Raw genomic sequence first — 27,009 nt, forward strand, 5'->3', positions numbered from 1 at the left:
ATTTTCTTCATAACCGTACGTTGTTCCGCCGCGACGGCCCTTTTTACAATGGCGCGTGTTCGAGAAAATAACATACTTCCCCTGTCCCGTGTCCTCCCTTTCCCACCGCCATGAAAATCCACCGGTAATGGAATTTGACAAAGGCAGAGGACGACCGTTGCTGGCTTCTGTCGTGTAGCTTACGAAATTATTCGATGTCTAGTTTCTTCCTACAGTGGAAGTCGCCAAAGTATTTGAACACTTACCGTAGGAAACTTTTATATACACTTTGTACATTTTATTATGTGCAATGGCTTTAAAAAACATTTTTATACCGTTGTATTTATTACGGCATTCGTATATTAATTAATTAAATCCAATTATATTAAGTTTCATATAATTTCATACTACTTTCATGTGACTACAAAAACTTAATACCTATTATGAAAATTAAATGTGAAACCTAGTAAAGCAGAAAGCACTTCATTGGAAAATAATACATTTTGTAGTCACTGTAAAACATTTTGAAATTTAATTAGTATTATAGCGAGCCACGATTGTCATAATTATATTTGTCAAATTTAAAACTAATCGGGAAATTTGTATTAAAGTTACAAGATATTTACTGCAAATATTCAATGAAAGATAAGTAGAAACTGAAAAATCAACATTCCACGAAATATATACTTGAACTAAGCATCTTGTTGCTTCCATACACGTTTTCAGTTTCGTTACAAACTTTATGTAATTATAATAGTCAGGTCTCAGTACAGTGCTAATAAAATGTCAGAATGTTTCGTATAAGACACATGATATATTTATAGTGTCATATATTAAAAGTGTCTACAAATATTTGAACACTTTCGTGAGACAGTGTAGTCTGGGCCATTCTTCCTTTTTCTTTTTCTCCTTTTTTCGGCTACAATTTGATGAAAACTCTTTGCAATCAATTAATTCAAAGCAAAAATTGAATTACGCAGCGAGAAAAATGTTGCCAGCGAACTTTCATCAACGTGGAAGTCAGCGTGTATCCGCTGCCACCGTATTGCTCGTAGTCCCCGAGGATGACGACGTAGGATCTCATTATTCGATATGGCTAAATACGTGCATCTAGAAAATGAAATGTTCCTCGCATTTGGATCGTACAGCAGCGGTAGCGATGTATGGCTTAACTAACTTCCACGCGAGCAAAATTTCACGAAAGTTTATTCGCTGTGTTCCGTTGGTATGTAGCTATACTTTATTAAAACTGTATTTATTGATCTTAGCCTCTTTTTAACGCATTATGAATTGAAATATAGGATAATGAAGTTCCAATACGGAAGAATGTTTCGTGGAAATTTATTTCTCAGTTTAAGTTGTGGTAGATTAGAGATTTGCTTTGAATTCTTTAGATTCCTTATTCTCTCATGCTGAAGATGGCTATTCACGTTTACTTTAATTTTCTTTTACTAATTACGTATTTGCAGTGAATATCGTGTAACTTCTATATACATTTATTAAATTGGATCCTAAATTTTACCAATAGGATAGACGTATGTTCTTATAGTGCTGATAAAATTTCAAAATATATTCTATAACACACACAACATACGTGTATACATATATAAATATTTTTTACGATAAGCTATGAAATATTTTCGTAAGCCTCTGTATATTAAGAACGGTAGATGAAAATTCTCTTTGCAGGTAATCATTCAAAGGAGATTGAATTTAAAAATTACGAGAAACAAATCTTTGGCGGTCGTAGGCACTGAGACTAATGTACACAGAGTACGCCCCGGAAGATCTTTCAAGGGGAAAAGTTCTCTTCTTCTTTGCTTAACCTCTTTAACTTTTATAGACCAGCCTCTCAAACTTTCATACTACGATAACTTCTACGTTTCCCTCCTATATCACGCAATTATTTTAGTTGTGTATACGTATACACACAGAAAAGTATCCAACGTCAGCATTGAAAATTATTTTCGATGACACGGAAAAGCGTTTAAGGAAAAAGTTCTTTGGCAAGGGGGAAGGCGGACGGCGCGGGAAGGCTTTACTTCGTGAAATTTCGAGATCGCTTCAGGATGTACCGTATCGCACAGGATCTGTACAGGATCTGCCCGTATCGATTTCTATGGATACTTCAACGCTACAATCTCGAATATAGAATAGATTCGATAATGCATGTTAATGGAATTTTCACATCTCGAATAGTGTATTAGTAATGTAACGAATAGTTATTAGTGATTTATAGAAAATGAGAAGTTGACAGTATATCCAAAAATTTGGAAAGAAAAACAGAAATATCGTAGAATTTCATTAGAATTTTAATAGAATTACAGATATTGTAGATTTTATTATCTACAGATTAATATCATTGAAATAAAACAATCTTTGGAGCTTTTATATATGTTTCATATATAAGTTCTTTTTGATAAATCATTCCAATATATTTTTTCTTTTTGTGAAGGTTCTAGTTTCAATAAATAAATGACTATTTACGTTTCAAAGGAAATTTCATCACAGAATTTAAATAAGAAATTATACTACATTAATTATGCCACGTCTCAACCATTTTTTACATTCTCGCTAAAATTAAAAAAAAATCTTTTAACGATAGAAAAACACAATCAGGTTGAGAAAGTCTCAAGGAATGCAAGCTTAACTTTCGTACGATTTATTTACGATCTCCATAAAAGTTATTATAGAATACGAGTAAATCATGAGAGAAACGGAAAATCTGTTTCATTGCATCAAACGGTCTGTCGGCGTTAATTTATGACATAAAAAACAAATTGGGAACGAAATAATTAAGTTTACAGAATTAAATGGAACGTGATTAACAGCTCAACAAGCTTTGGACTAAATAAAAATAAGGGATTTATACTGCAGATTTCTAATGAACGAATAAAAAACAAATAGAAAATTTGACTTGAATTCATCAGCGTATTTCGAATCAACGTATCCATCATCCAAACAATCAACAACCATACATACGAATGAACATTCGAATCAATAACGTTAGACACTCTGCAGGTTGTGTAGAAACGCTCCTAAACCATTAATTTCACGGGTTTCCCTTAACTGCGGATTCGATAATGACGCGTGGATTATAGGTATCACTTACCGCCACGTTGTTCAGAGTGAATGAGAGATGAGCCGGTGGTTTGGAGGGTGGTAAGCTACAATTTGCCCTCAAAGTGTCTCCGGCATCGTAACGTTCGCGTTCCGATACGATAATGGGCGTGCCTTCGGGTAGAACTGAAACATAATAATTCCATGAGTGTATCTCTTCTACTCATCGTCGACAGGTCGGTTATTCGTGCCTCGTTCAAACGATACAAACGACATTATACCGCCATTTTGCTACCTAGCCGAGCAACATATCCAATATTCAAGCGGCTATGAGGAACAGATTAGGTAGTTAGTTTTATGATATTTCCCGTCGACGTAACTGCATGCGAAAGAAGAAAACCGAAGGATGAAATAGAAGCTTGATTAATTATCTCTGTTCAATTTTTGAAGATAATTTTTGTACAATAATTATAAAGGGATTAAAAATGCATTCATAATACGAACATACTGATTAAGATATAAAATATATACAAAGAAAGCTGTTGTTATTTCTATACTCAGAGGTAAGATCAGAATAGTTATTATTTTATTGAATAGATAAATCTATCACACCGTTCTGAGCCAAAAAAGTCTTTATTGCGCTTAGAAAAACTAGGGATAAAAACAAAAAGGCATCTTAAGCCTATCGATTAAATCTATCGATTGTAACTAGGATCATCCTCTAGTTACTATTTCCTAATAACTAACGCATCTGCATATGGATGGCGAGCACGAACTCACGTTGTCATTTTCAACAGAAGCTGATATACGCATATATGCAATCAGAAAAAGCAAACTTCAATCCATATATTTCACAAACAATCATTCAAATTTCTAGAACCTGCACTGTGAATTTCTAAAATTCCCATGACATATGTATAACGAATGATCCGAGTGATCAGTTCGACCATTCTAATAGCTCTATTGTTAAATTCTTCACGGATGTTCATATATTCTATAAAAAAAATAATCCATATTTAAAAAGATTAATATCGCAGTAGTTCGAAGTACAATCAAATCATCCTAATCATAATATTTTAGACAATTATGAAATTACAGCCGGGAATCAGTGCAACTATTTTCCTTCTAACGGCGATGGAATATATTATGTATTATACATCTGGGTAGTAGCAATGCCGGTGGATACGGGTCGAATTAATCTTGTTCACAGCCATTTCGTTGATTTAATTCTGTAACAAGGCGTTCCACTGCGGGTTAAACGAATCGTGTTGTAACAATCTGCATTTCGCCACTACCGGGAAGATTTTCTAGAACGAAAAAGAAGAGCGCACTGAGAGAATCTCGAATCGATTGATTTGAAATAAACGAGACCTTTCGTAGTTCAACCGCACGCATTCGACTTTCCATTAAGTATATTGGATTTTCGAACGCTGTCGACAAATCTTTCGAGACAATCCGAATAATGGTATAAAGTAGGTCGTGGTATTGTTACAAAATATTAACGATATAAGTTTCATTCGTGTTGGAAGAATAACAAGAACGGCTCGAGAAAATCGTGGCTCCTGACGACATATGTACAGTATCGTACATACAGGGTGCCCCAAGTTCTTGTCAGAATGAAACTATCGCACGTAGACTACAGGGAAAGACACGGTAAATATAATACTTGCTGATTTTTAATTTTAATATCACTTTATGATTAAAATGGAATCTTTCCACATAAAGGAGCTAAAAGTAAGAAAGAACTTGTTACGAAATTAATGCTTCGTTTTATGGAAAAATTGCGGGACACCCTATGTACTGGCTCTATTGTGACGATAAACTTAGAAGTTGAATGGTTGAGATGCAACCGTGAATTATTTCATTTGAAATTTTAAATGAGGGTATTTCATAACATCGTGGATAATTGCGCAGATACAATACGTATTATATTTTTATGTCATCGTTTCGTACATTTTTGCGGATTGGAACAGGTAACTATCGCTTGGAACGAATGTCCGTAACATGTTACATCGAAATCACATTGAATAAAACATTCAACATTGATCAATGGAAATACGTTGCTAAACAACGTTAACAACTTCGGTTTGTGACAATATTCGGTACAAAACCGTGTTTTCGAAGCACCGCCTTAATTGAAAGCTTCTGCAAATTTTACGTCAAAAACGTATGTACAATAGCATCATGTTAGTTGAGAGTCATCTGCATGTGCTCGTTTCAAAAATATGAAATTTGCGTTGAAATTTTTTAACTAATTAAGGAGCGAAAGACAATAAGGTAGAAAAAATATTTTTGATATTTTAGACGAGTATTTAGGTATGTAGACAGGAGGTTATAAATGTAGTAATATATAGTACACAATCTTTGAGATTTTACTATAACTATTACATTGGAGCATTACGAAAAGAAGTAGCGCATTTCAATATTATTATTACACTCTCTTAACAAATTTATATGACGTATAAAATAAAATTAGAAAAACGCGTGCAATACCTAAATTACCAAACTTTTGAAAATAACATAACTTGAAATACCTCAAATCTCATAATAATAATAATAATAACGTTATCGCACCATTGGGTTTATAATTACATATTGCAAGTTCCAATATTAACCAAATAATTATTTATTACAATTATACCATTAAGATTGTTGTATATTACATACGACCCAACTCTCGTCAAATGTTAGCATAACAAGAGTCACCACAAGAGAATAGGAATTGTTCCAAAATTAATTGGAGGATACAAAATGGTAGAACGTTAGTAGCACTCGTTTTACCGAGCACTAATTGGTGTCTCGTGATACACACGCCACTTCAACGAGCTAACGAGTAGGGAGTTTAGACCGGCTATTATCGCATTTAATTTTACAATCGAGCGAATCCACAACGCACGAAGATCGTTGTTGTACCCCGCCACCTCTCTCACTTATCTAGAACCCGAACGACAGCTGAAACTAGAACCGATTACCGCGAACTGAAGCGAGGGAAATAACCATTTACCCTCTCACCTTGTCGGTGATAAACCGGTGATTCGCAAAACTATAGAACGACTAATCGAATTTCAGTTATGTTATCGTCTATGACTGCTGTTCTAACCTGATTGCTCTTACAGCCGCTACCAATCTACGCCCGTTTTGTATAGCAACTGCAAATATGATTTCATATTTTCAAATATAAACAAATTTCACGGAAGGATTCGTAGAAAATTGGAGAGGGAGAAACAAGATGGATCTGTTTCAACTGAGAAAACTTTGTATACATTGGTTTAACATTTACCTATGTTTTAATATCCTAATTATAGGTTTCAATATACCTGACAATCAGATTTGCCACGTAATTTTACGATACGCGTGTGATATCGTACCAACCGAACGCAAATTGCAAATTATGAAATTTTCTGGCGTGAGTTGTATAATAGCTTGGATAAAGTGTATATTCAAAAATATAAATTTGAATTTTGTATGAAAATTATGTGTTAATTTGTGGTATGTAATATATGTATAAATATGTAAATCCTAAACTGTGACTACTCGTCTCTGACAGAAGTTTGAATTTTTATTTTAACTGAAATGTAGTAAAGAATTTTCAGAATCCCAACGATTGAGCTTTTTCAATTGCAAAGAGCCATAACGAACAAATACATGCTGAAACAATTTAATGAACAAAATTACTAATCTAAGAGATTAAATGGCTATAGTAATGGTAAAAATATGGACGCCAAAGATTAAGTATGAGAATAAAACGTAATGAAGATTTCTTTTATGTGTGTGCGACTATAGCGTAATGAAAAAGCAGTTGGTTTTGGGATTACTGTACACAACAATTTAATTGATAATTGAATATATGATTGCAAGTCTTGTTACGAAATTCAACATCGACTATCTCGCATTCCTAATAACAATCTTTTAAAGAAAATAAAGTAACTTATGTCTCCCTTTAAGTTCTTTGGTTAAAACAGTAAATCCTCTAAAATTACCTAATCAGTGTATATATTCTTGTCAAGTATTATAATTGACGCCTGGAGTAAAATGCTGCGTCTCCATTTCCATGAATTCTAAGTATAATCGTTAGTCCCTATTTACGGAGAGAATTATGTTCTCGAATTGACAATGTCCAATTACGCTGTTTAAGCTAATGGAAGGGAGCATCATGGTATTGACCAATTCTCACTGAAACAGATGAACTTGCGGAACCAGTATTAGTACGCGCGTTTCAGCAAGCAAATCGATTTCCATTGATTTACAGTCGATTTGTATTTATTTATCGCTACATTCATTTCGAATCTTTTCGATTGCCTCGCGTTTGAAACGAGACTACCTTAAAACATTGTGTTATTAAGTTAGTGTACTGCAGCAATACATAATTAACAATGAAATATAATAATATAAGCAGTAAACTTGACATGTAGTTTTAGGGTTATAGAAATCTTGACAGATAAAATCATGCTAAATATAGAGCTATATAATGATAGGTATTATAATAAAATTTATTATATAGTATATGAAACAATAAAGGTATAACAAGTCAAATAATATTATGATGCAAAATCTAGACATAATTAATAGATGTTAAATACTAATTAGAATAAAATACCTAAAAGCCAATTATTTCTATATATATTCATTTACGTCCGTCATTAATTGAAATTAGAATTCTGTACAGTTCTTTTTCATAACTTTCTACATTTAGAATTTTTTTCATCAATACGAATTAATTTTTTGACATGGAACCGTTCGACATATAGCAATACGTTGATCAAAGGAATATATAAACGGTTGAATGCGGTTGATTTTAATTCCAATTTTCAGGGAGATGTGGAAATTAATATCAAAAGTCAATTCTCATTGACGCAGGGATGAAACAGCGTATTATGATTTAAGCTGCAATCTGGTTTTTCAATCTTCGATATTTACGATGAGATGAATGGAATTCAGATAGTACTAATCGATATAAAAGTCATTCTCATCGACGTTCCACGGAATCCAGAAGAAAGTACAATTTTTCTTCGACTACGTGAAAACTGCAGCAGGCCCAGATTCGTTTACTTTAAGAACATCCCACGGTATTATCGTAAAATATGAAATTCATATCCGTACCAGCGCAAAGTCTACCTCGTCTAGCGCGAAAAATTTCTATCCTTAGACTCAAGTGCTGCTAATAAAGAACCCGTCCTATGGATATTATTCTCCCGTCGACGATAACGTTTTTCACCAAAAACCTGAAATGTCGTGTCTTACACGCTCAACTGTGAGATGACATTAACGATTATTAAACCACGAATATTTATGTAATTTTTATAATTATTCATATTTTTCTGAATATGATTTCAGCTAGGTAGATATTTTTTTGTATTTATCGCAGTGTGTCAGGTTCGCGTAAGACACGGGTGGGGGTCGACTAAAATCTTATCAAGTTACATGTGTCCTTTATTAGACATTTATAAAATAATCAAAGTCTTTTAAACTTTTCTTTTTAAAGTCAAATATTTGAAAACAGATGGTGCGAATTCCAAATATTATAAAGACTACTACGTTACTTTGAATATTTTATATGTTTTTACATCTAAAATTTACATCAGAAATGGACGAAATTATGAATTAAATCTAAAATTTTTTCTTTACTTTTGAAGAAAATTGACGTAATACTAAAATACTTTTCTAACTTTAAACCACTTTGACAGATATAATATTGACATTTTTTTACTTACATAAATGTTAACTAGTAAAATGATATATCCATTACTAATAACGTTAATCATGTATATGTATTTTCATTTTGAATTTGTTGACTGTGCTTCAAATATCATTGTGTACAACTAACCTAGCACAGTCAAAGGCATATGTAACCAATATAGTCTAATCTTCCTTAACCAACCCAAAACCTAATCCAGTCTAATATGCTTAACATGTCTGATTAGAACATAATCTACCTAACCCTGGTCTCTATTACTAAGACAGTTAAGTGTACTATCATAAGTAAGTTTTCAGCAGACGTTGCTGTTACAACATTGAAAACTAATAAGGACGTTAATATTAAGTCCTCGAATTGGAGTCTTAAAACAATAGTAAATATGTTATATAAATTTATTTCGAAATTTATTCTAAATAAATAAGATTACTGGAAATATATTCTTATGGTAGTTTCACGATCGCGGAATTCATAAGGTTATACTACTTGTAAGTCAGTACTACTGTACGTTGTACAATATTTTTCGCTGTTGGAGTCACATAAATTATAATTTTGCAGGTTACGGCGGTAATATATGGGGTGATACAAGTGATCTGACACTGTAACAGATGAAAAGAATGTAATTTTGTTTATTAAAGCATAGAATGGAACATATAGAAAACATTTTCTTTTAGAAAATTTGTAAAAGGTTTTATAAGAAATTTACTTCGCTGTAAATAAAATGTATACAAGACAATTTATCCAAAACGATTATTATTCTATTACAAGTGTCTTAATCTATCAGTTCTTACAATTTCAATAAGGTTGTTCTCTTATTTTTATGCGCAGATTATGCCTTTCCAATTTGATAAGAAATATTGATAACTCTCTATAAATCGTAATACCATAATAAGACTTTGATTTTAATAAAAAAAACATTTGTAACCTGACTTCGTAAAATTTTATTTCATCCTCGTGCACTTCTTATGCTGATTTGAAAAGTTGGAATAAATGTAAAACAGTGATATGCCGTACAAATTGTTTTATTAGTTGCGAACGATCGTATTCCTAAATATACAGAAACTTCATTGTTTCTCCACGACAAAAGAATTCGTAGATTCAACAATTTACATTTTTTACTTCGCTTTTTACTATCGTATCAATTTATCACCAAATGAGAAGTAAATTGAGAATAAAAGTAGGAAACCGAGTTTTATTAGTACTGTATAATTTTATGACTGAGTATACGGAAATTTCATTCTCTCACATTCGACGAAAGAGTTTACGACGAAAAAGTAAAATTAATTGTTTACCCGTTCATCCCATTGATTTTTTTTATCACCAACTGTATCAATTTAACATCAAATGAGGATTCAATGGGGAAAAAATTAGAAAACGGAGCGATTGAAATTTTTGCAGGTATTTTTGTTCCCGAACAACGTATGAACATTCTAGCTATTCTGCTTTCTTTCGAAATTGTGCACATACGTATACGTGCAGGCATGCGTGTGTCAACGAAATACGTGCGGATTTATACAGGGTCGTTTCGTTTCGTAACGCAACCGAATTTCGCGTACACATCGCGACATTATCGCTTAGTCGACAGAATCGGGGGATGGGGGTTGCACGCTGCAGCTAATTTGTGTCGCCGAAAGTGTTTTATACGGACGAATTCGTCCATGGCCCATGGAATATTGCTCGATACAAACGATCCATGAATCCCGCGGATTTGAATGGGCCACGGTTCGCCGGGATTTCGACAGGCATCGCGTATCATTCGATCATCAATCTTGTTGCTCGCTTATCGCTAGCCGATTTCAAAATTGCTCTCGCTCTTTACGTTCTGCGTATGTATGTTGGTCAACAACTGTTTAATCTACACCGGATGTAATGGTAAATGACATAAACTATGAACGTACCAATCGAGAAAGCTGTAAACGTTTTTTTATACAATAATTATGCAAAGAGGAAAGTTTTAATATAGATACATGGTGTGCGTTGTCACAAATATGTCACAAATATAGGTTTCTTCGAAATAAATGATCAATCAGTTTGGTAAAGAATCGAACAATTGAACATCGTAACAAACAATTTAATAACATAGAACTGATTATTGAATTTCAAAATAGCTTATCGTGTTTTCGTATGATGATGTATTTATTATTTGATTATTCCTAAGCGTAAAAAAGTCGATTAATATTCTATACAACAAGAAGAGAATATTAATATAGTCAAGTGCGTTATTATATAGTGAAAAATATAAGATTATATACCTATACGTATCAGTATAGCCTGAACAAATCAGAATAATGGTAACAGAAACGTAGTTGAACTTTGATACGTTCATTGCCGAGTAAATGTCGCATTTTAATCACGGTGTCCATTTAATTGTAGCGTCATTTCTGTTGATGTTTCGATGGAACAGAAAAAATAACAGGAAGGGGAAAGAAAAAGTGAGAGAACGAGATATTTCTCGCCGATGAAACAACTCTCTGTCATCAATTACGTGGATACAGTTAATTCATTACGAAGCTGTCGACTGAATTCGTTTTTTGTCTCGTCAGAGTGTGAACTTGTAATTGCGTGCCTGGCTGTACGATGCGGCGACTTGGAATTGCATTAACTAATTTTCCCCCGTTTTTTTTTTTACCTCCTACCTGAAATGTCGTAACGTATTTATCGACCGGTTAAACGTAACGACCGATCAACGAAATCGCTCGAAAATTGGTTTTTAAACCTTCCACCTCGCTCGCACACTGTCAACGAATCAAATAGAACCCAAGTGATTGCACAGTTGACTGAATACAAAGAGACTATAACATTATTGTATCAAAAAATTGAACGGACGTCTTGTTTGAACAGGCACCTTGTTCAGACGGTTTTAAATTGCTCTATATTGCATTATCCACCTTGTTATATTATTATGTCACTGTATAATTTATAGAATAATGAAAATTTTCCAAAGAGTACACTTTACTTGAAGAATATTTTTAAATTTCCCGATAGAAAGACGAATGAAGTTTTTTCAAATCCTTTATGTTGTATGTATCCATGTTGATTTAAGATGTAACGTTCGAAGTACTATTTGTGGTACTTTTAAAGTTGGATATATAATAAAATTGGATGAACCTGAACTCTACGAAACAAAATTCATTTTAGAAAATATGTGCGAAGTAGGTAAAACAATTAGGGTAAGTTTGTTGAATTAAATAATTGACAATACTTATATTATTTTAGAATTAATTGGAGTTGAGTTAAATTTATGTATCCTTCTACCTATTTTTAATTTGTTGCTTATTGTACAAAAGAATCTTAAATACTTTATTATTGTTCTTCGTTCTTCAATTGCTTTAATTAAGAATATATTATACGACATTGTGTAGCTTTCTATGTAAAAGGTGTCTCATCTTGTTTAAAAAAATATGTGCCGTCATCGCAAAGAGGATCAGTGCAAAGATTGTAAGATTACAGTAAAAATTTAATTTAAAGTTAAAATACATTGTTAAATTAAATAATAGTGAAGTGAAAAGAAAATGTTCTCTTTGTAAAACGGAATGATTAAATGTATTCTTTCGACTCTTAATTATTCCTTCGGTCTCCCTTGGTTCCTTGAAATTCGTTCCAAGAAGTGTTCGGAACTTGAACTATGAGAATTGATTAAAGTTCAGAGCGCACGCAAGGAATAGTTTCTCGCTGCACCGTCATTCTTTTCTAATGCTTGTTGATTCCAGAAATCGTTCAACTACTTATATTGCTTTCATTACAAGAGTTCATATTATTTGTTAATAGACATCCATCGATTTTTCTAGTTATCTCTCGAGTTTCAGTCCTCTAGTACGAAAGATCTATATATATATATATATATATTACATATAGATTACAAACACATTTGTTGTAGAATATTTAGATATTTTTAGAAAATGTATCTAATATGCAAAAACGCTCCTTATAGTATTTAAAAGATAAACCACAAATCTCTATTTGCATTTCGTTTCCTTAATTGTGTTTTTATCATTTTTTTCTCTATGATTTGTGGGTTAACAATTCTTAAAAAAGTTATTCATAACGTACACTATAAAGGCAACTAAATTAAAAAGTGAAACTTATGTCTTTAATAAACAGAGTTACATAAAATAAAATTGCCTGAACAAAATGTAATAAATGTTACAGAAGAATTTATTCCTCAGACTTTCAACTTTAACATAATTCTTCAAAATTCACGGAAGTGTATAGTTTGTATATTTTTTAAAAATTCACTATCTATTCTAATATTACAAATCTTACATTTACTTTTATCACTTCTTAATGTTTTTATTATTCGCAACTCATTGTCAAACACATCTTTATCAGACAGCGTTTAACTTTTACGTTATCAAAGTTCGATTATCTAGTGCTCAAATGCATAGAATCTTAGATATAGAGTTCTCTGAGAACCAGCTCACGAAGTTTGAAATCCTAATATTCGCACGATTTAACGTTTGCATGAGAGCAACTTCCTGACGAATTGAAATCGGTGCTGCAATTTCATTCGTTACGTTGAATACGTTGCATGAAGGGACGTGGACAGCGAATTTAATAAAAATCAATTTCGCGTAATTGTTTGCAGAATGGCCGAAATCCGAGATAAAAGTGCCGATCCACGTGCCGTGAAACGAGAGAACCTCACATGAGTATTCCAAGCGTATGTAGTCGAGAATATTTTCCATGGTAACGTTCGTATTCTTACCGCACACGCTTGAAATTCATAGGCCATTCGAAGAACCGAGCAAGAAGAAGCATCAGAATTATCATACATTTCCTGATCCTTATTTCTTTAAACTACTCTTTCGGATGGATGGAAACGCTCGGTCAAATAAATGCATCTCAGAGCTCTGATGCACACAGTTTATTGAGTCGATAGGAAAAATGAAATTCGCCATTTTCTTTCTTTATCTACACACTTGCCTAAACGTATTCATGAATTTTATATGCTACCGGAATATTTGAAAAATGTGAAAGATGGGTTTGATAATATAAGGTTCGTTTAATCATTCGATATTTGCATTGGTTGACATGCGTGAAAAAGTGTTTAATAAAAAAGGTTTGAAAAATTTGGAAAACAGATTTTTTAGTGGCTACGGTTGTGAAGATTTTGGAACCTTTGCCATGTAAATATTGAAAATACAATATTTTTATATTTTTGGAAGGATTTTGTTATTTCAATTAGACAATAATTGATTACTTTAAAATAAAAGTTGATTAATAACACTCGTGCCTATTGAAGTGAAAAAATGATTTTAGTAGAATTAAATCAGACTATCAAATCGGATAGAGATATACACAATAGAGTAAAAAGTAATGAGACACGTATATTGAATTAAATAAATACATATAAATAATATACTATTTTAAATATAAAATATATGAAAATATTTTCTCAGTATCTGATTAACAATTCGATATTTAGCATTGGAATCAATTTTCGTTCTATACAAATTAATAAAAATTAGTAATGTAGATTATCAAATAATTAATTAGCATTTCAAACTAGTTTTATTAAATTTTCTTCTCTTAGAATATTTTAACAGAATATGAAATACGCATTCTTCTGTGTTACAATTTATTTCTAAACATAACGGGTGTCAAGCTCTTATTATTCTATTATTTCTTCACATTCCACGAAGTAGTCTTCTTCTCATTGAGGCTGACTACAATCGTGCGTTTTACGAAATCACTGTACTCGGATCCAGCAAATTGCTGGATTACAGAAATTCTAGGGCAGCTGCCTAGCAAGAACCATGCATTCTATTCTATCTTGCATTCCTTGTTTTGTTTGTGAACAATAGTCTCCTGTTGGCAATTAATATTTTAGCAACACGTGTAGGAGTGCCCCAAATATATGAAAAACATGTAATTTAGTTTATTAACGTAATTCAATTCAATTATGTATAATACGATTTATCTTACTGAGATTTATATCAGATTTTAATTAGTTTTCAAATTTTAAACGATAATTGATTATTCACTTTCGATTTAGGTATTGTTTCCTTTGTAGTTACATACATGTCAATTTCGTTCACACTCGTCTAATTACAAATCTAATTTAACTAACCTAAATTTTATTACACAATGCAATTAGTGGCCAATTCTCAAAAAACAAATGATGTAATTTGTTAACTTCGTTTATCGGAAGAAGATGGCACAAATAATAGCGAATTTTTTAATAAATTTAAAAAATAGCGCTTGTAATATCGTTACTAGACTTTTTATGCAAATTCATACGTTTATGAACTTAACTGGAGTTGGATTTAATATTGTATTTGCCATAAACGAACCTATTCTTTACGACGGAATAAAACTGTTACAGCTTAAAAGATTTCTTACGAACTTCGTGTAAAGTAGTGACGTTAGAATGTATAGTTGCCTGTAGATCAATTAACATGGTAATAATAGTAAACGCGTTCCAGAATGTCGTCCATGATTTCATTTTAGATTAACACGAAGCTATTCCAAGCAATCATTTATGCATGTCACACTGCACTGTATTACTGCAACTGACAATCAGTTAACAGTCAGCTAGTAGTTTAAAGTTCCATACCACATAGTAGAAATCGATAATTTTTTAAAGAAACAATGATACATATTTTTCTTGAATACACATTTTTCATATGTTCGAGTTTGATTTCTAAAAATTTTATTTCAAAAATTTGGATTAAGAGAGTCTTCTAATTTTCGAAAGGCGATGGATGGAAGAAGAAAATTCCGATAACAATAAAATGACGAAAATCTTGGCGCGGTTCTTTCTAAATTTCTTTGTTGTAACAATTTCTTCCGCTCTTTTACAATAAAAATGATATTCTCCAGCTAAAAGTTCCCAGTAATACTGTACATCTCAGATGAATTCTTCTTCTACTGTTAAAAGAAATAAAAAAAGTGCTAATTCAAAATGGCAAATATAAAAAATCATAGTTTGCTTTTATAATAAACGCAATCTTTTTTTATAAATAGTAATAACAATACGCTCTAGATATCCTGCATAGGTGAAAGCTTTTCAAACACGTCTTTACCTTTGAAAACGCAAAAGTTGGATAGACACGTGGTACTTTACGAGGCGAGTTCACAGCACCTCCTACAAAAATTCGGATCGAGTAACGTTTCGCACGATTTCAACTTATATTCGTCAAACATTCGACTTATACCAGGTCTCTGCAAAATAGGTAACGCGCCACCGATAAGTCACGGGCCTCGCGTCATGAATTCTCAGAACGCGTTACCTGTAAGCTGGCTGATAAAAAAAAATATGAAAGAGTTTGACCGGGACAACTGGCCGCGCGTGAAAAATTCCTCAAGATGGGAGGAATCGAAAATGCGCGCGCCACAGAGATTTGGGTTTCAATATCGGAACTACTCACCGTAAATTCAAGATTCCCCTGGACCTTTCGCTCAGACTGGCAAATCGAAGTTCGTTTCGACTTCTGGCGTAAGAGGCCTCCGATAAACAGGAGCGTCGATCGACTTCACGAAAAATCGCAATGGTATTTGGTCGATGGTTACGTGAGTGGTAGTTTCAAAGCTATTTCCTTTGATATCACCAAATAGAGATTGAAAGAAATAAACGTGCAACGGAGATTGATGATATTTGTTAAAAAAGAAAAATTTCATGGTAATAAAAAAAAGGGAAGAATGTAACGTTTAATAAAATAATAGATGTCGATGATTTGATCAGATACGTAATGTATTATATTTAATTTTTAAACATTACGAGATATAAAATGCTCGTTTCACAAATATAGAATTTTGTGAAAACATTTGTAAATTTCGTGAATTATTTATTAAAAATCATATACAGAAATCACAGAGTAGTAGTGAGTTCTCAAAAGTGTGTTATTAATTGACTATACTGCTTTCATAATTTCCTACTGAAAAATTTATGTAGGAATGTTATATTATTAGTTTGTAGGTAACAGTATGATTTATACAATATCGTTTGCACCCACACGAAATCGAATATAATACCCCGTTTCACGTATTCGTCACTCACTACTTCTACGACACAACAACACAACGATCTTCACACGACAACGATAAATTCAACTCTGTCAATGACTCTCTCAACTCTCTCTCAACTCTCGTGACAATGTTTTCCATACTCACTTTTTTCCCAAACCTTTGTAACGCTCATAACACTCTTTGACAACGTCAACATATCTTGACAACGCTAATAAATAATTACCCCTCACCCCACGTCCTTCCCTGATGTCACACTATTCCACATTTATACACGATAAATTACATACAAGAAAGCAAAAAATTTGTCCATGATTTGGGTCTGATTCATGAGATCACTCACAGTATACATCGAACTAAATAGCAACAGATATAACAGTAACTTAATAATATATAATGCACTAAATAGCAACAGATATAATAATAATTTAATAATATCAACACCAAAATTAATAATTTTCTAATTATTCATTTTTAGATGTAGTTTGTTCCCTGGAAGTATTCTGATATTAAACGAAAATTTATACATAACTATATATCATCTGTCGTTGTAGAAAATTAACATAATGGTGTATAGCTAAATTAAAATTAAAATTAATTTAAGTAGATAGGTACATCATCTGTCGTTGTAGAAAATTAACATAATGGTGTATAGCTAAATTTAAATTAAAATTAATTTAAGTAGATAGGTACATTAAATCCATGACTAGTTTATTTATTACAGGATGCTTTAAGATCAGCTTGTTAACTAATTAGTTAAGAAACTAGATAATTTTTGCTGTTACCGATTATTAGCAGCAGCGGAGTGTCCATGAGGATTTCTCCACGTGCAAAAAAAAGTTGAGAAACTAGATGAGTTAATTAACGTAGTGACTCATTGGAATCAAGTCACATGGAATCTGTGTAGCTGAATTCGATACACTGAAATACTGATTGACTAAAGTAGGCTCATTATGATTACATAGCTACATTTTATTCGTTGATATGTCACATAATCTGTCAGATTGAATTGCTCTATTGAGATGCTATATTTTATTAAATTCGACTTTTTCTTACTAACTTCTTTCAGGTCCAATTTTGCAAAATAATTCTTTACAATAATATGTTTAAAATGTAATTCTGGTAGAAGAATTTACTATAATTTCGAATGCAGTTAGCGGCGAAAATGTATTTTCAAAAATCACGTTCGTCATACTGTTACTCTTTGGGAAGTCTGAAACAATGCTCCTTTCGTGAATCTTCTCGTATTTACTGTCTTTGGGAAACTTTAGCCTTTCTTAGTCCTCGTGTATTCGTTTCCGCGAAACTCTGCTCTAATATTTACGCACGCAATATTCAGCCGGAAAGTTTCTATTAACTTCTCTGATTTGAAGTTTTAACTAAGCTTCCACAATGAATGAATTGACACGTGGCTATTTCACTCTTACGAAATAAGGAAGCAACGATATCGAATTGCTTTAATCCAGGTTAAAAGTTTTCCATAATTATCAATCAACTTTCATGAGCTAGAAAGAGAGAGAAATAAAAAAAAGAAGAAAGAAGTAACGGAACTCAACTAACGAACATTTCCGTTACTGATCGATGCAACTATTTCTTCGTTTTACAGAACATCGACGTAGCAGAAATGTGAATATCAAACTTTCAAACTTTCAACTGGTTCTTGTCGATATTTACAACCTACAGTTTGTAAAATGTGTACAACGGTAAGTTGGAAATGTAATACTAATTAACTGAAAAACGACAAATCTTTGATAAATGAATGAAAGTTAAACGTATTAAAAATATCGAAATATTAAATGTGTAAAAAAACATTCTAATCAATTACTTGATTCTCCATAATGTTAAAATTAATTTATTGGAGTTGGAATCTAATTAAATCTTAAATTATACACATCGTGCATGAATATAAAATTATTAAGCATGTTCAACTTTTGCATCAAATTTTTAATGTACTATCCACGTATACACATTTTTATATCATTTTCCTGAAGATATGTGTAAAGAAATACATAAGATAAATTTATCTATATTTCTATCTATATTCTACATATTGTTTCATTGTTAACCTTCAATGTAATTAAATATTACACAGAGTGCGGATGTTTCTGCATTTGTACACAATTTCTCAGGTGCAAAAATGCTAGTAATGCGTACGATATTCAAAAATATACAAATCATCCAAACTAAACTGCTCGTTATAAAGCGTAGTAGACGAAGCAAATTTCTGCTTGGCCATCATTTCCTCGATCCTATCCATAGAAATGTGAGCTTGCGTAAACATAGACACCGGTCTAATAGTTACACGCAAACAGAAATTTACCTTTGAAAACATACAATCATCCTTGAACGAGGCAAATTTTGGCGATACACGTACGACATTAAATATTCTGGCATTCGAGCAGGGAGAAAAAAGAAAACAGCAACGAGAGAAAGATCGCTATGAATTTGAGAAACGCGTTAACGTACTCGCGACTCTGTGGCGTGCACTGATTAACCCCAAAAGCGCTCCTTTGATCTCACAGTGGCGTGCAGGAGGAAATTAGAAACACTCCGCGAATTTACGTGGGAGCTAGTTTCACGGCGCGTATACGTACATAGATACGTATAGCAGCCAGACGGCTGTGCATGAAATCGTTCGCGACAACGAAGCCGATTCACTGGTTTGGGAGGGTGTGACTGGCCTCGGATCAAACGCCAGTAGAGTTAATGATACCATCAAGGAGAAACTTTCTCTTCGAGGTACGCACGCTGTCGCGGAAACTCGTGCCGATTCAATCTTGCACGCGCGCAGTGCAATTAGGGGAAAATGCGAATCTACAGGGTAAACCTTAATACTATGGCCATCTTTCTTGTTCGTTTGATTTCGTCCGAAATATCAAGTATTTCTTAGGCTAAGCCTAGGTGGCTAAGAAATTTTTAATTATTTTCCTATTATTATTCTATATCTGGAAATTGTACGTGATTTTATCTGATTTTTCTTCTTTTCTTTTTTTTTTTTTTTTTTTTGAGAAGAATATTAGAATCATTTGGAGGATAAATTGATCAATCGTTCTTTTGTTTCTATGAGGATACGAATATTTTGAAAAGGTAAATCAGATAACTGAGTTAGTTATATGAATTTGTTTATTGTAAGGCGATAGCATGAAGATGATATTGTAAGGTTAAAGAAAAATTTTTCGAAAGAACATTGTATGGCATTATCAATTTCAGCAATGAAAAAATATTTTAACAGTATGAAAAAGACTTTAAAATAAAATTGAAACAACAAAACACGCATATTCATGATTTTGTCGTATTTTTCACAGGTTAGAAACATTTTTTCACGATAGGGCAACATAAAAAAGGAGGTAACGAAGTTAATAATTTAATGTAACATATGAAAAAATGGATGGAAAAGAGACGGCGTTGTTATGTTGAATTGTTGCAGTATAACTTTCCTTGATATGTAAGGCTTGTGAAGTGTGTTTCGTGTACAGAGTGATTCTAGAAGGCGAACTAAGCTATAGATCTTGGTACATGAAGGTGAAAAGAATTGGAAAATAATGGGGAAAGAATTTAAAGCGAAATGTTGCACCGTGTACTGAATTTTACCTACTCTGTATTTTTTAACAATTCATACGAATGCGTGTACGAAATGTGGCTCTATTGTGCTCCAAATAAAATCGTGTATTTTTTATAGAGAAGATAATTATTCATGTCATGTGATACGTAAGAAAAAATTTAAGAGCTGTAATTTACTGAAAAACATATTCAACCGTTTTTTGAAATTGAAGGAGAAATTGAAAGATTGAAAAGAATTGTTAAAATTTCGTTAGAAAATTGATTAAGATGAACTGAAACAAAAATCCCAAAATTCAAACGAAACGCGTGAAACAGCTTGCAGTTGATATAATCAGTAATCAATACTCATTTGTAGCTCAACAATAATTCTCAATCCTCGAGTGTTACAAATCGAATATTAAATAGCCCTAAAAAAAGTTCCAATGTTTCCATGCAAAGAAGGAATTAAAATACCAATCTCGATACCAACAAATTCCTCGAAACTCAGTTAAAATTCGAAAAAATATTCCGAACTCCGATCAAAACACATAAAACAATCTGTAGCCGTAAAGTTTGTAAGATCTACTCAATTGTCTACGACAATTGTCAGTCCAATGTTGAAAATTGTCAACACTAAGAATTAAAATTAACTCATAAAATATTTAATCATATAAAGGAAAAAAACACTTAAAAATCCTCGTACCCCATTCGAACAAGAAAAAATACCAATACGAGACGAAAAAATGTCTTGTAGAAAATCTGTTAAATAAAATTCGGTGAAAGATTCGAAATTCCGAACAAAACACGTGAAAGAGCCTATAGCTGGAAAGAGGATGGTGACTTACTATGCCGCACACGCGTCAGTCGCGTGCATCGGTAAAGAAAGGAGTGGAGGGTGGTGAGCAACGAGCGTCGTAAGGTAGGCACACGAGCATGCTGAATACGTCGAGTTCCCCGCGATACTCTGTAATGTCATGAAGCATGTACTTACACACTACCGTAAGATTCTTGGAGACGTAGGCGGTGGTGAAAGTCGGCGCGTCCGCTGTAACTTCGCAACTGAACATACCCGAGAGAGCGAAGTCGACGTCGCGGAGCGTTACCTGGCTCTTGTTCGAGTTCTCGTGCTGAAACAAAGCAACGACCAAAGGTGTGTGCAAAGTGAATGCAAATGGATATCAACTGCGGCAACACGTGTTATCGCCCACCGCCATCGGAACATTAAAATCCCTCGCTCTCTGCGATTAACAATAACTCGATTTACCTGGACCGGTTATAACACGAATTAAACTTCCGCACCGGATGCGATTGACTGACGAATTTATTCACGCGTCTCTTCGTCGTTCGTACGGGATTCGAGCACACGGTTCATTGCCTTTTTTTCGCGGCTCACCCGGATGAAAGACATCGGTGAACGCTTTATATAACCGGTATATTAAACTAAAATGTTGATTCGATTGACTGGCACTTTTTTTATTGTGCGAAAGTGTTACTTTGATACCAATTCTTCAATTTCTATGATTCCATTATTTTTCTATAATTTAGGTTGGTAATTTATATTTTTATCAATGCGGGATAATATGTTTCCAAGGCTTCCTTCAGACTGCACTTACTCGAAGCAATTAAGACATAGATTACTTTGCGTGTATAGCGAACAATTGTTAAGCCCATTTAAACTTATAATTTAGCATAATGAAAGTGAAATATCAAGAGACGAAATGAATTAACCTTAAATCTTTTTGGTGTATTTTATTGCAGAACATTTGAAATCCGACTTTCAGAGTGTACACATCAATTCAAGAGATCTTCCATGGTATTGCTGAACGTACCAACTTATGCAATACCATATATCATGTCTGTCAGGCATAAATATTGGATTTTCAGCGATTTTCTTTTCAAATTTTTCCCTGGTAAATCATTAATTTCTTACTTCTATGAATTATGTATGAAAACAGTTTTAGCTATAAGTATTAGTGATAATGAAGAATTTCATACGTTCGTAAAGACCATTTACGAAGATAATTGAAATTTTCAAAACGAAAGTTTTTGTTCAAGTAATTAAAATTGTATCGAACTAATTTTGTTTGTCATATTTAAAATGGTATTTGTTTTTAGATTTACTGTATAATTAATGACAATAAAGGAAGAGACAATAGCATTTCACGTTACTAATATCAATTAGCAACTAAGCCTGGTCTATAGATATTGTTAATGTTACGTTAATCCGGTTTTACAAATTTCTCTATTATTGTAATAATAACGTACTGTTGTACAAACTGTCAATGAGATAAAATCATATAAATCGTCATTACACGTACAAATTTATTCAGAACGATTTTTTGCTAGCGAAATTCCTGTACGAATAAGCACGTATTCACTGACTATTAATACATAAATTAGTATTAATGATTATACCTCGAAACGGTTGCCGTTATTGGATGATTGGAATTCTCAAACAAAAGCGTATTATTTAAAGCGAACCACAAGCTCAATGAGAATTCAATTTGCTCGTTGCAATTTGCGTGCCGAATTAACAGTTTTGATAACGTTACTTAATCGGGCAACAATTGTTCTGTTATTAGTTTCTTAATGCTATTGTTGTTTTTTTTGTGTAATATCGTATATTCTATATTTATTCTATTTTATGAGATTGAAAATTATTGCGGTATTGTCCAAACTTCAATTTTAATTTCCTAAAATTACATTTAAGGTAATATAATACCACAACGTGCTTTAGTCAGTTAGAACCACAAGTTACCTATTAACAACATGCTGTGTGTATATTCCTTTGTATAATAAATCGAAGCTGAAAGCTTTTTGCTTAATATTGCAAAAATGGGAAAAACGTTCACGAATGTATAAACAACGTGACAAGCTTTCAAGTAATATAAATTGATTATTAGATGCTACTACTCTATAATTCAATCTGATAAGGTTAAACGCGTGGCCCGAAGACAGTTGAGCATTGTTTATTTATATTAATTGATGTTAAAATAAAAAGTAATGTACAAAAATGATGCGGAAATCTTGAATAATAATTTTGCTTCCACACGAAAGATCTATACAAATTTTATACATACCTACATATAATCTAAAAATCTAAATTAATATTAGAGGAATCTTAAAAATATAATATTACAGACTCTTTTTTCGATGAAAAATATTCCGTACGAAGAAACAATGTCTTTGTAAATTGTAGAGTAATTACGAAGAATAGGATTTATATGTTACTAATTTGTGTTATATATATAGATTTGAAATTTTCACATAAACTTTTGTATTCGCTAGAGTAAGGAGCTTTTACGAAAATATACTATCACCGTAATACTCGGGCTTTATATATGTTACCTAAAATCGAACAATATCATTTCCAACGCAAAATGCATCTTACATATTTCATTTCCGAATATAAAATTTCACGACAACGATTTCACATATTTTTCCCCAATAGCGTAATAATCGATATCACTACTCTACATATCTCAAACATCCAGATATACCCTTCGAATTTGTTACCTCTAGAGACATTTATCATATCTCAAATCATTAGATATTTCCCCTTTACAGCTACTGTGAAATACATCAACTCCTTGATAAAATTTCTATGTATAAGAATAAAACATCTATATTTAAATTTATAAGTGACGATCGTAAGATTTCATCTAATGCAAGATTATCCAATGTTATATAATTAACATCACGTGTATATATAAAATACTGTACGTATATAAATATCGTATGCTCATAAGAATATTTTATGCTCGTATTGTAACTTTGTACTTTATGGAATTTTTACATCATTGTCAAACATTTCTTTATACGTGGATAGAACGATTTGTGGAAACATCTCTGTGCTTAAGCAATCAGAAGAGAAACAATTTCATTTAAGAAATCTGTCCTGTAGTTGCCTCCATAAAAATACAAATTTGTATAAAAATTCACTGTCTAACTATCACACAATGACAGTGAAATAAAAGAATGGCAGAAAATGTTGTCAGTAGTGGTAAAAGAGTCAGGAGTTAAACATTCGTCGTGTTCCCTTACAAATACAAAGAGCAAAACGTAAATGTTCGTCAAAGACCGTAACGCGCCAAAAGCACGGGTTCTTTTTTTCTTATTAAATGTTCCTCTGGTGATCGGGCAGCGTGAAGAGGCAACACTCGAGAAAATCGTCATCTTATCAGGAATTACCCCGCACTCGAGTAAATTGACTCGATGAAACGCGCGCGAAAGCCGAGACACCGGGAGCAAGATAGCAACGAAGGCGGGGCTGAAGCATCCCTAGGGAAAAGTGGCGGAGGATCGTTTCATCGGAAATGGGCAAGGCAAAATATGCATAATTAGCGGAATTTAAATAACGAAGCAAGAAGACACGCCGTAGAGTGAAGGAGACAGCGGTTGAAAGAAGAAGGGACAGAAAGGTGGCTTTTAACGAGGGCGAAAGAAACGAATCCGAAGAAAGAGCACAGCTTTTTCCACCATTCCCTTGTTGATTTGTGTGCGTTAGAATGCACACGACAGATGCCACGGAAAAACTGTTCATTACACAGTTTCGTGCTTCTTTTCGATGTTATTAAGCTGTTATTAGCGATCGAATATGTATAATCATTTTCTTGTGATCCGATTTTGCTTGAAGAATTTCCAGAAGAATTTTGTAAGATAAATTCTGATAAAAATTCTTAAGATAGTTCTTTATATTGCAACTGACGGAATCTTTGGTTTAGGATAGAAAAAATTAAGAAAGAGAGAACCTGTTATTTACTAAATTTACTTGACACGAAATATGCTTTCAAGTTTCTACGTTTATTCTCACTTACGTTCCTCAAGTCACTTATTTCAATTTGCTTTTTTCGAATTTGAGTAACTTGAATAATCTTGAACAAAATTTTTATACTTTGTCATAGTTACGAAAATTTGTAATTAATTGTTTACTTTTTCTATTAAAATATGGTTATAGTATACTTACAGTACAAATACAATTTTTTATGCATGTAATTATATATCTTTATTTTTCTAAAACAATATGTATATTATTAATATCACGTCTTTACTGTCCAGATTTCTATCGTGATTTCTACTTATACTAAAAACTAGTGTTCCATACTATGACAAAATGATATTTACATATATGCCCCTGTATATTTGTATGTTTCTGTTATTTCATTAAGTTTATCATAGTTCTAGTTATTGACTAAATTGTTAAAGAAAAAAATGTTTTCATCGTTAAATAATATTTTACTTCCAACTGATTTCCTAGTTCTGTCACTCTTTTATGAAAACCAACAATGTGATACACAAAACGATGTAATAGGTTATTGCCAGTAACATAATACCTTACGGCTTACAGTCACATCATTCTCAAAAAGTAATCCTTCCTTTCTACAAATATTGAAACAAATCTTCTATAAAGCTATCTCAGCGCACGATGCAGCCAGTAACACGAAATGAGCATTCACTGACAAAACTTCTCTTCCAGTCGCAGTCACGATACATTTAAAACGTGTAAAAAACAATTTTTCCAGAACCATACGGATCCACTATGTGGCTCTATAAAAAAGAAAGTACTCGAACAAACAAATATACAAAAACAATAGACCACACATCGCTTGTTATATCAACGCTCGGACCTTTGCAAAAGAGAAAAATGGTTATCCACCTACAAAAAAAAAAGAAGAAAAAACGAGAAAACAAAACCATTCGTTGCAACGACACAGTGTATAACAAGGTGAAAATTCGATGATACCGTTAAAATGAACGATATTTCATGGTAGAGTGTATCGAACGATACAACCTAACGATATTTCTTTCGCATTGAACAATGTTTTTCGTTCGGTGTCGACGAGCTTTTACTGACACGTGACGCAACCATTGCACATTACTGTCGGCCAGCGGGCAACTAAGGATAGATACAGACGCGTTATAACGATAAACGAAAAAGTGGTGCTTCTATACTCCCTGGGCTTCGTGTTAGGATTCATTCTTTTAGCTATAATACGAACCGTTTATAAACCAAAATGTTTAACTCCACTTTTTGAAATTTTACTGCCAATATAATACTTGAGTATAATATTAGAATAATACTCAAGTCTAGGATACTTCATTGACACTATGTCTTTATAATTGCATCAATTTTGTCGGTATATTATTTTATGGAGCTAACCGAGTTGACAAATGAGCGGCTTATGTCACACACACACACAAACTGTCATTGATCACCTACATTATTATAAGCAATAGTCGAATTTCATTACGATTCACTATAACATAACATATCCGTAAAATGTTTCTATTCAATATATTCAAAACACAAATATTCGAGAAATTTAGTGATCTACTTTCGTTCGTTTTTTTAAGTCTATCTCAAAGTTTACTATTATTTATATCGTCCTCCTGCGATCAATGAACTTAAGAAAGAAAATCACTTGTTTCTTGAGAATTGAATATTAATCGGATATTCCTGTGTAATGAAAATAGTGGAGTTGATTAGTACGACTTTCGAAAAGCTCAAATCATAAATTTACTAAGAATAATAAGTTACTATTATTGTACATAGAAAAATACAAAATAATGGTCTAAATTCAATTGATTGTTCGTTCAATGGGCAAAACATGGGACCGACAACAACCTAGGCTAGACGAGCTTGTTTTCAATTGCGTAAACGCGTATACACATAGCGGTTCTTCTGGAAACCTATGCGACACGGAAACGCGTGGAGATTCGCGCGAAAATGTTCGAACGATGATAAAAGCGACCTGTTTTACGGAGATTACAGC

At 32.7% G+C, this 27,009-nt stretch overlaps 1 protein-coding gene across 2 annotated transcripts in view; it reads right to left on the reverse strand.

The window, feature by feature from the left end:
• The window catches only part of LOC117231367, a 205,144-nt gene that overhangs the window by 72,713 nt on the left and 105,422 nt on the right, over positions 1-27,009 (reverse strand). For both annotated transcript variants that reach the window (XM_033489759.1, XM_033489767.1), the window contains exons 3-4: positions 21,228-21,363; positions 3,092-3,225 (exon numbers count right to left, since the gene is read on the reverse strand). In XM_033489759.1, the coding sequence (XP_033345650.1) occupies positions 3,092-3,225; positions 21,228-21,363 (270 nt within the window). The remainder of the gene's footprint in view (positions 1-3,091; positions 3,226-21,227; positions 21,364-27,009) is intronic.

Source organism: Bombus vosnesenskii, unplaced genomic scaffold (genome assembly GCF_011952255.1).
Source record: "Bombus vosnesenskii isolate JDL3184/JDL3185 unplaced genomic scaffold, Bvos_JDL3184-5_v1.1 scf7180000013263, whole genome shotgun sequence".
Lineage (NCBI taxonomy): Eukaryota > Metazoa > Arthropoda > Insecta > Hymenoptera > Apidae > Bombus > Bombus vosnesenskii.